This window comes from Argiope bruennichi, chromosome X1 (genome assembly GCF_947563725.1).
Source record: "Argiope bruennichi chromosome X1, qqArgBrue1.1, whole genome shotgun sequence".
Taxonomy (NCBI): Eukaryota; Metazoa; Arthropoda; class Arachnida; order Araneae; family Araneidae; genus Argiope; species Argiope bruennichi.
In genome coordinates, this window is record NC_079162.1 from 98,025,798 (window position 1) to 98,037,954 (window position 12,157).

The window sequence follows — 12,157 nt, forward strand, 5'->3', positions numbered from 1 at the left end:
ATATTTTTAAATCCTCAAAATCCCCTTTTGATATAAAACTTCTTTCATCAACAGTATGAATGTTTTCTTTCATTTTTATTCGCACTTATGTTAGTGTGGCGTGAAAGTTTGGATATTAGGATCATAACTTATATATTGTATTCGTATCTGATCTTGGTGAAAAATTACGAAGCCCGCCCAGTAGCGTAGGTTCAAAATGGGGAGTTAATCTAGCAGATAAAACTCATTTGATTCTTGAGTTCATTGAGCTGCTGTTATATGTTTTATTTCTTTTTAATAGGCTTTCAATCCGTGGAATTTTCTTACGAATCTGAGTACATTACTGAATGTATACCATAAATTTTTGCACTATTATTCGAAAGCAAGTAATAATGTATGAGACAAATTTTCAACTCACTCATCTTAAATATTTTTTTTTTTTTTAATTTTTCACATTTACTCTTTTTAAATCTATTACATCTAAATTTGTAAGTAATATTTATGATGTAACAATTTAATTACATTTTAGTTATGACCTGCCTGAAAGAAGACATTTTAGTTTTTTTTAAATAGTAGTTGAGATGTATAATTATACAAATTTCATGTTTTCTGAAGCTAGTCTATATGAAAAAAATCTAGCAAAATTTTAATATACAAGGCATTTAACACATGAAAGAATATTTACACCAAATTCATGTGATACTTTAAATATTAGTCATCTTCTGAAGAACTGATCTCTAAAAAATGTAATTTTTTTTTTGTTTTAGTACATATATTATCATTAAAGAATGAAATCATGTAATCGAATATGATTTCATGAAATAACTAGATTTATAAAATAACTAATAAAACGTGATCAGTTATTTCAAGAAATAACTAAGAATTCTACGAAGTAGCTGAACTAACTTTAACGACAACATATATAATAATTTGCTTCAGGTTTTTGGTCAGGTTTCGAATATGTTGTTACGAGCTAAATTAATAGAATTTGAGGCCAAATTTTATCATTTAAGTTATCTGTTAATGAAATACGCAAATCAATCAGATAAGAAGAGACATCATTCTTGATTATCCTGTAGTTGTTGTTTCTTATGGCACTTGCCATGCACAAGCCCGCGGTTACGAAGACAGCGATTTTAAGCCGGTGGGGGAGCGTCTCTTGTTTTTATAGTAGCGGCAACTAGGGCCAAGAGTACGACTTTGCTACTCACGCATCTGCTTGCGCAACCCCTTTTTACAGGTGGGCAAATTCACACATCTCACAGATAGAACAACCATGCCCAAACCGAGACTCGAACCCAAGACGCCCAGATCATGGGGAAGACGCTCTACCCCTATGCCAGGAAGACGACCTTGATTAATCTAAACGTGTCCATGACAAACTTGGTCATTTGCAAGTATTATCAATACACTAGAATAGCAACTATTTCATTTGTTAGACTCATGAATCAATGAAAATATATTGGCAACTTATTTGACATCTAAGGTGATTTTGTTCCTGACTTCATGTACGATCAGTAATAATGAGATACGCGGAGAAATTTGGTTTCAGAAAATGAACGCAGATGCATGTCCTTAGTAAAAGATCACTTGTAATTTATTTTGGAGATCTTTATTACAGAATGCCACGAATGATTCAAAAATGAAAATCAGTAAAATCTTAATAAAAGATTAATCAAATTTAAAAACACACACACTTTTATTAATGTACTAGCCACCTTTGGCGACCAGCCGGTTCGCCAATCTTAATGTTCGTTAAAATTTTAATAATTAAATATTTTATGCAATTTCTACTTTAATAGCTTCTTCATCAAAATATTTTAAAACTTCAAATTTTGATTATCATATAATTCATTCATAATATTATAAAGGCCTTCAGTCATAACGTAATATGTATCTCTCTCATTTTCTGTTAGCACCCGTAGAATTTATGCTTTAAATTAAAGTGGAAAGAATTTATCTTCAATTAATATAATAATATTTTTTACTGAAACAAAGCATTTTTTTATAATCTGATTACTGAAAGTAGAGTCACTCAGCGTTTAAACTTTATTGGCACTAAAGAATATCTTTTTAAATTTATGTAATATCTCAAGAGTTGGTCAACAAAATTTTCTTAGATTCATTATGAGCAGATCGATTAATTAACAATGTTTAAATTTAAATGCATCAAACACTAAGAAAATAAAACGAATCGTTTAAAATAAACGGTTGAAAACAGGTATTAAAAAAACTACTTAAAAAACGATGTACTTAAAACTATAAGCATATACAAAAAATATATAACTAACATAAATACAATTTACTTACAAAAGCATGCAACTAACCCAAAAATAATTTAAATCATCCATTGATAACGTTGTCATGGCAACAATCAGAACAGAATGCGCATGCGTGAATTTTCTTCGCCGGTTACGTAACGCAAATACGTGATTTTTTCTACGCCAGTTGGGGTAACGCTATGCGGATTAGAAATTTTTAATTTCCTTTATTCTGTTTTATTTTAATTCAAAAGTACTTCAGAATGAATCTGAAAGATTGATTCATTAACAATGTTTAATTTTAAATGCATCAAACATTAAGAAAATAAACAGAACCGATTGAAATAATCCGCCGAAAAATTTTAACCCTAGCCTCATTACTGTTGGGAGAAAAAAAAAACTGAAGCCTTTCTCGTTTGGCGCTGGGGATAATGGAAGATTTTTTTGGCGGAAAAGTTGGCGGTGGGGAAAATGGAAGATTTTTTTGGCGGGAAAGTTAGTTTTTAATTAATAATTAAAATTCTAATTAAAAATTCGAAAAAAGAAACCCCAGGTGCACATTCCCAACCTCCAAGGTATACATGTACCAAATTTGGTAGCTGTATGTCAAACGGTCTGGCCTGTAGAGCGCCAACACACACACACACACATTGAGCTTTATTATAAGTATATAGATTAGACAGAAATTTTTAAAAAATCATTTTCTAATTTTTAATTTTGATATTTATTTTTTTCAGACTCACTAGTAAGTGTTGCTACTGGTATGGAATCGAAATTTAATTTTATGAGAATTAATTACTAATTAGGTCAAGAAAATATGATAATCGTGTATGGTCATCGAATATACACGCAATTTTATTCCTCATCCCACCGAACGTGAAGAAAATTCAATTACAAAATTCCGTCTTCACAAGCATGAAATCAGTAAAGTTAAATAAAAATATTAAAAAAAAAACATTCAATGATGGGTTGAATCTTCAGAAAGTCTTTCAAATCGATCAAGAAAACTCAGAAGGAGGAGTTAAAATCTTTATACTTTCTATAAAATCAAAATTTTCAAGCAAGTCAAGAAGTCTTAAAATCTTATAATTGTTAAGTGTAAAGTATACGTGCCTTAAAAGTATAGATTAAATCACGTATTTATATAAAATTATATAGATACTTGCCTGAAAAGTATTGACTGGAAAACGACTATAAGTAAAAATTTCTATTTACTTGGATAAGAATTTTCACATATTCATATTCTTATTGATAAGAGTAATTAGTTTTTGCTTGTTTGCTTTAGATTAGTATTTGTATACAAATATTCATACCCCACATTTGATTACATGAAACAAACATGAAATATTTTGATAAAAGCAACTTTGTTCCAGTCAGTGTATGAAGTCACGGTTCTCGATAGAAGATTCTGAGTTTGAAACGTGATTTCATAGAAGATTCATCTGTTTATGTTGTACTTGTTTATTTAAAATTGGACAAGTAACTTCCGCATGCGAGTACGGAGTTGAACTTTTAAGGCAGGAGCGCTAAATCAAGTTTCCTCCTCGTCATGTGATTATGATCTAAAATTATAAGATCCGTCCCAAAATACCTCTCGTGAAGTTGCAGTGTTGTTTTAGCAATTATTACTACTCTTTTTGTGCTGCTACTCTTTTACTAAATAGCTTGTGTGGGTACGATGCAATTCTTGAACAAATAATCTCACTTTTATAAATTAAAAATTGTTTCAACATTAGATTAGTGCATTAAAATATAGAAAATGTTTTTTTTAAACTTCAAGGTGAAACCAAAAGTTTCAAAGCGTAAGACGCTGCTATAAATATTCTAAGTAAATTGAAATTTTTATCACATTTATTGTACTTTAAAAAAAATATTTCTTGTTTTTTTCTTTTGATAGCATTTGCGGCTTATATTCTACATCGTATTTTTTGGAGCTTCTCATGCTTTTACAAATTTTGTTTCAACTTCCAAATTTTTGATAAAACACACTTTTTTTCTACTTTTTGATTTTTATTATATTCCATAATTTATTGCTATAATCATTATGGAATCTTCAGCAGATTTTTTTTGCGAATTCACCACTATATCGCATCTTTAGTATCGCATAACATTAATAAAATCAGATAATTCATTGATGATTGCGTTTGAAAAACAATAAAATATTGTATTCTTATCAAAAACACTGAATAGTACAAAATTTCAGAAATCTCACACTGTATTTAAATCAATAATGTGGATAGGTAAGATTCAATTTTTGTTTTACCTCGTTTTTATAATTTAGCACATTGGTTTTAACAGGATTTGCCTGTGGTTTGTATCGACTGTTTAATTGTATCGAACCATCCATCTAAAGAGATTACCTTTTTTCAATTATGGTTAAAAGATAACAAAGAAAGGGGTATCTAATTAAATGGATGTTCCGAATATCAAGCGTGAATCGTGGTAGTCATGTTAATTCACAAATATTTATTTAACGAATTTCTTTATAACGAAGTTTATAGTGGAAAAATCAGACTTCGTTAGATAGAGACTGGTATTTTATCTTTATTAGATAGAGATGGTATTTTAGTTTATTTTGGATCAGACCAAAAATCAAGTGAGGCAGCTTGTTATTTTATCTACTTTTCAGATATTGACATGGCCATTAAAGCTCAAATGAATTTAACTACAAATATAGTCCACTGTGTCAAGAATTTCTTTAATTGGTTATTTATAATGAACAGAAAATTTGTTTTATCACCAAGCGAAAGAGATGCATTTATCCATTAATTTATTGATAATAAATGAAAATGTAGTAGATTTGTATCTACTACATCTTCATTAAAAAATGAATACAACTGAAAAAGAAACATGCAGATGTTTAATCAGCGAGACCAACATCTTCAAAGAGTGAAACAAGTTTTGGTTACTGAAAGTTCACTCTTTCAGTTTCAACACACATGAAAGCACAACACGAAAAGTTACAACTCGTTTGTTCATCTTTATTGGAAGCACGTCTCTTTAAGCTTTATATGAGCAGTTTCATTAATCCTATACGTCTACATCTTGTATATGTAGCACGCAATGAGGTTTTTTTTTTTTTTCTTTTTTTTTTTCCCGAATGACCTCAAACAAAGTAGTTCACATGAACCAAAATGAGGAATGGAATGGCCCTTTAGCAAAATACTTATACCAAGGATTTTTTTTTCGGATGTGCTTATAAATAAAAACTGATAACTTATTTATTCGGGAAAAAATGATATTTAGAATTAGATTGCGATAGTATATTAGATCAAGAATAACGCCTGATTTATTAGATTGCGTTTAATTATAAAAGAGTCTCGAGATCACTTAATATTAAATTTACGGAGTTAGGCGAGTTGACTCATTGTAGATTTTATTGCTGTGTATATATATAAAACTTAAAATTTATTTCTTTAAAGACGCATGTTGGTATTTAATTAAGTAATGAAGCATATACAGATATATCACTCCGCCCATTTTAATTTTGTATTTTTGAATGTGGTGTACCTATTTTTACTGCTATGAGTTAAGGTGACTTATTAAATTTTTCAGATATTTTAAGCTTATGGAATTTGCCACTTGGATAAAGAAATTTCTTATAAAAGTCCTGAAAGCAATTGATGCGAAATCGTTCTTACTCAGTTTTATTAATTTGTTAGATTAGTTGAGCACAAATTTATCATTTTGATGAAGTAACTGAAAGCTGTTGGAATGTTGTTGTAAGATACAGAAAAATATTTGCTATATGTAGAAAAAAAAGCAGGTGGAAAATTTATTTCAAAAATAGAGTTTGTATGCAAAAAATGTCTTCAATAAAGTTTTTTTCCATAATAAAAGGATAATTTCAATTAGATTAAAACTATTTTTCATGAAACCAAATTTTGAAGTGAGAGCCAAATCGACTCATTTCGATAAAAATAGGTACATATTCAACAGCTGTAAATCTAGTGTTCAACTTACTGTTTAAATATTTTTAACATATTTGTATACCTGTATTCCATAATTGCATGTTCGTTTATCCATAGCATATAACACAGAATAAAAGAGAGGATTCAAATTTCAGTAGCCTTTAAGTTTTTTTTTCTTTTCTTACTTAATGTAATTATGTTACTCAAATTTTTGACCTTTTTTTTATTTTGCTTAAATTTTCAAACAACGTATCTAATATCTTGCACTTCTACAAACATTAATCGATAAATTCCTAAAATTAATTTGTAATCGATTCCTCCATAAAGTTTACTTTCTACTGCAAACAGTAATTATATACGGATTTGTTTAATATCTTGACAGCTTTCGACCAAACGGACATATACCTGGAAGTATCGGATTTCATATTAAGAAAGAAGAAAATTATAAATCAAGGTATTCATAACAAAAAAATAAAAAAAATAAACATGGATTTCTAACATATGATAGCAAGCCAAAAGTGTTCATAGTTCGAATTGCGAAGTTTAATCCTGACACCGTTAAATATTGTTTTGAATAAATTTGCTCCAGTTTATACATCAAAATATAGATTTCCGTTTGATGCAATTACTTTATATATAGAAATATAAAGTAATATTTTAACATAATAATGAGAATTCACTTAGTATTTTTAACATACAAGATGATCCACATTAAGCAAGAAGTCTTTAGGAATCTCTTGCTTAAAAACTACTGCCTGGATCATGACCAAATTATGTGCAAATATTCTCCTGAGTATGCGGTTTTGATTTCAGAAGGGAAAAAAAATCATCTTTTGGTCGATGGAGAAAAATGTCTCTGCTGTTCAAATAATTTGTTTATTTTTATAAACCACCCTCAAAAACTTTATTTGAGAGAAAATTTATTAAACTGCATGTGCACTCTTTCTAATATGTATATTAGTTGTTTCTTGTTCAACAAATAAATCGTATTTTCTTCAACTTTTTGCATTCCAGTAGGTTTGCAGCTCTAATCGGGTTTCATTAAGAAGTTTCAATTTCTTCGAAACTCAAATTCTTGTAATTAAAGTTTATTCCAGCGAGAAGATCTCGACGCAAACCCATCATCTATCGAAATGCTTGGGCATAGCAGAAACATTGTTATTTCTCTCGTAAGTGTTTGGAGAATAACGTTCAATCTGGTAGCATTTATATTTCTAGGATCGATAAACTGTATTAAGACATACAATGTAGACCTTTTCAATTCACGTTATATATAAACTTTCCTTTTTCTTCTCCTCCTGCATTTAGATCCCAGATTTTCTTTCAGCCGTAAGGGTATTTTTTCACTTTAATCAGTCTGGTTCCCTCTTTGTAGTTTAATAATCATCATCTAGTAAATTTAGTACCATATCACTGGCATCGTAGTTTCAGAAAAATAGCTTCATACATTCGTTATACAGGTAAAAAAGTTTAAAATATTTTCAATTTTTTTTCAAACTTTTATCACGACAACGTCATTTTATCTCTATCTAATGTGTACCATAAAAAATTCGAAAAAAATGTGTACCATTTCTCTTTTTTTCAGCAGTCAAAACTGCGGACACTATAAAGTATAAATATAAAAATTTGGTTGTGATCCAGATTATAATTTCTGCACAAGAGGTGCCTAAACACCTCCTGTTTAGTTTGGATCTCCTATATTTCAAATATTGCTGTCACGTTTGTGAGGATAATCTTCTCTTTTAAAGTTACGTGAAGAAAATTTGGGGACAGGGAGAGAAATTTTGAATTGTTTTCAGATGATGAAGAGGAAGCCTGAGTTAGAAATCCCATCACCAAATTTGCGCACCATATACACGAGAGGGCATTTATTGCTAGCATTCAGTTGATGAAGTAAGCCTGGATTCAATTCGAGTATAAGTTTTGGATACTGTGTGTAAAATAAATGTTCGATTTTCTCTACCAAGAGTCCCATTATAATGATAAGAGCACCTGTACAGCTCAAGTGAATGTTTATGTGAAGCATGTCAAGATGGCGATCCAAAACTAATTTTTTTCTTTCTTAATTATACGTAATGGCATTTTTTTAAAAATGTGTTGCTTAATTTTTTATACTTTTTAAGTATACATGAATATAAATAAAGAACCACAATATTTTCCAATGAATGACTGACTACTTGTCGCACTAGCAGTAAATATGGAAAGTGATTACTCAGTACAAGATACCTCACGAAGTTGGAAAGATGGCTTCAGAGAAAAGATGTTAAATGTTTTTGCTGTTTATATATATATATATATATATATATATATTGTGCTTTCGTAATAAACTTACATTTCTTTAAAAACTGTAGAATCTTTTGCCTTACGTTTTTGATTCACATTAATTTAATTGGGTTGGTTGTCTTGTTGTTTAATCTTGTTTATTTGGCTGGTGCTAGTATTTGAGTTTCTTATTCTTTATTTACGTAACAAAAAGTTTCCTCGTCGTCTTTCTTCAATCACGATTAGGGCACATCACACTCACCAATTTCATTTTCCACCAAAAATAATATTCGAAGAAAAACTCACCTCCGGCCCTTTGTAAGGTAAGCCTTTGACAATTTCTGGCGGTGCATACAGTGGACTTCCACAAAATGTGTTCATTCGTCTTCTGTCATCGAAGATGTTAGAAAGTCCAAAATCGGCTATCTAAAAACAAAATTTTTTTGTTAGAGTACTAAACTAACTTTAAGTTTACTTAATTTGTTGAACATCGTCATTTCGTTATATCAAAATGTCGTATGTCAAATGTAGAAACAGATTTTATTGATGCAAAATATTTGTATAGGTGCTCTCAAGTTGTTGTATATAGTATGTGAGAGTTTAGTTTCATAAATCTAGATTCTGCATAAAAATTTCTTATGTTTTGCTACATAGGGTTTTTGGCATACAACATTTTGATATAAAAACGTCGACGTGTTAATTAGTATTTATTATTTAATTATTAGAATCTTCTGAAAGTATTATTCGGAGGAAATTATTCTTCCATTGGGTGGAGACGACCAACTTATATGACACATCTATAACAGGTTTATTATTGTAATTTCAAATATTGCGCCTGAATGAAGATGAAATTTCTTGATAATTTGATAACTTTTCATTATTTTCAAACTTTTCATGCCAAAATTTTAAAAATCACTACTGCCTTATTAAAATTAAAATATTAAATAGATGATCCAGTAACAACCTGATTAAATTCAGTTTGATTATACGGAATAGTAACTAATGCTGAAGAGAAAGTGAACCTATTTTATGTTAGCATGTAAATATTGTTACAAAAATATCATGTCAAAACGAATTTTATATTAATTTAGATTTCGGGAAGTTATATTGTTATTCATTATTGCTGCAATTTTCAAGTGGTTTCGGTTTTTAATTAAATTTTCTAAAATATCAGTAGATAATCGAGCTTCGCTTGTGTTAATGCCGTCTACCGGATTAAGAGTTTGTTTAAACATTTTGACATTTAATTAATCATAAAAGTCCTATTTGTCCTTCTCTAACAATAAAGGATGAGAGATTATAAGAAATATGCAGGAAAACTCATTTCAGGCATGTCAACACTGAAATGCCTGAAATGTGAAGCAACTTCATTAATCATTTAAAAAAAACGCATTTACAAGCTTAGAGTCATATTTTGCCTTGATGAAGATTAAAAGTATTTTATACAAGTTTCAGTGTAATTTCAAATGGCAAAGCCCTCATAACAAACATTTAATGGTAGCCATGAGCCCTCATGTTTAACATTTTGAAATAATTTCCAAAAAATATGTCTGATAATAAACAATGAAACAACACACGATGACAAGGGCAAATATTTATTTCTTAATTGTCTAGATCTAATGTGGCATGCGTCAAGTTATACTTTTGTCAAATTATACTTTAAAAAATTAGCAGTGTTTCTTTTGAAGAATAAGTACCAAGCATGAAAATTCCCGAATGAAAGAAGTTTATTTTGTGTTGAAAATTTATTTATAATCTAGCTATATAGTATTTACTATATAAAGCATCAATAAGACGCTTTTTTAGAGATAGTTTCAATTTTCTATAATCCTATCAGAAAAAATTCATTTAATATGATAATAGTAAATATTCATTTCAATTCGGTATGTGTTATTGACACTAATGTAGTTACATTAGTGTTAAAGTAGTTACATTAGTGTAGTTACATTAAATATATTAGATTAAGAATTCTTTTAGCATACGCATTTTAAAAAGTGAAAAACAGAGACAGAACTTCAATGAAAAGAGGGAAGATATAGCAATATTAGGCGGCAGGAAAAAAAGCCCACGGTGAAGAGAGAAAATATATCCTTATCTCTAAGAATGATGGAAATTGTATTTGATGTAAATAAGGAAAATATACCTAAACTGTGAAGAAATATCGGATAAAAGTACATACTTGTTTTTGTTTTGTGCATTCGAATCTTGATTGTATCAAGGACAAGCAATGCATCTGAATATCGATCAGAATGGTAAGTTATTTCTGTCTAGAAAATAACAAAGTTATTATTTTTTAACGGGGTTGCTAATCTCCACATTCAATTAATTCAAATTTCTATTTCAATTCAGTTTTTTTTTAAATCTATAATAAAGTAGGTTAAAAAAAAGTTTGCTATTCAAGTACTACAGCAACGCTATTTTTTTAATTGCTTTAATGTTTTTAAGCTGTTATGTTTACCAAACTTTATGCGCACTTGGACCGAATCCTTCTACAACTCAATAAAGTGACGACAAAATCGCTCTGCATATTTGTCAGTATCTGTGCCACGCTTACGTCGTTCGCATAATGTAGAGGGTAACTGATTTTATTCCAGAAGCACCATGAGTTTGGTATAACATGGACAAATTTAGCTCTTGTGCCAGTAAATCCTAAATTCTTGCCCCATCCTTCAAATCTAGAAGACAAATCTGGCATAAACAGAATGCTATGAATTCTCAAATATTCGTTTTTTTTTCTTTGCTTTAAAAAGTAAAGTATTTATATTCTTCAGAAAAAAAAAGTTATTTCAGGACATCTAACTCATTTAGATGCACATTTTATTCATATAAAACAATCTTGGAATTTATTTACACTAAATTAATAAAGATTTCTTAATACACAGACAAAAGAAGTAATTAGACGAAAGAAGTAATGAATACAATGCCACAAAACTGAAATTTTATTACAGAATAGATAAAAGATTTCTCGTCTTTAAACAAAATACGATATGATGCATTTTATAAGTGAAAATCATTGTTAATGAAATAGGCCCAATCGGCCTGTATCTTGAAACAAACGTATAGATAATTAATAATTTTATTATCTAGTATTTTCATTTTGTTCTGTATATTTTGTTCTGTATTTTATTTTAATAGCTTGCAAACGCGTTAACCTGCTTGAGTGCCTTGCTTAGCAAAGGAAATGTCGCAAACGTCTATTTCAAATATCTATTTATGTCTAAAATCCAAAGAAATGCTTAACGATGAACTTGAAGTAGTTTCTGACTAACTGTCTAACAGATAAACCAACTTATTAATTTTACTATCAGCTTTCATAAAGAATCTCAAAAGCCTAGACTTAGAATAGGTTTCACTGTTTCACTAACAATTTATTAATTATTTCTTTCATTTACATAATTGAATAACTTTCTGTGACGTCTTTTATTTATAAAATCTAATACATAACAAATTACCTGAGCATTTCCTTGATCATCTAGTAAGATGTTTTCCAACTTCAGATCTCTGTGGCATATTTTGTTCTGAAAGACAAATAAAATAGAGACATTAGAAGAAATTACACTAACATGAATGGAAGAAAATGAAAAGATGAGTGTCTTATTCATATGAGCACACTATTAAAGTGAAACTTTGATAGTTAACAATGTCGGATTTGGAGTGCTTGTATTCTTATTTTCCCACGCAAATAAAGTTCATTGTGGTAGTATCCTTTCACTACTTACTGATCTTTAAAATAAAATTAGGATA

At 29.3% G+C, this 12,157-nt stretch overlaps 1 protein-coding gene across 1 annotated transcript in view; it reads right to left on the bottom strand.

Annotated features, from left to right (window-relative positions):
* The window catches only part of LOC129958250 (probable serine/threonine-protein kinase MARK-A), a 74,901-nt gene that overhangs the window by 11,494 nt on the left and 51,250 nt on the right, over positions 1 to 12,157 (bottom strand). Inside the window, exons 4-5 of the mRNA XM_056070558.1 lie at positions 11,866 to 11,931; positions 8,720 to 8,839 (exon numbers count right to left, since the gene is read on the bottom strand). Of these exons, the coding sequence (XP_055926533.1) occupies positions 8,720 to 8,839; positions 11,866 to 11,931 (186 nt within the window). The remainder of the gene's footprint in view (positions 1 to 8,719; positions 8,840 to 11,865; positions 11,932 to 12,157) is intronic.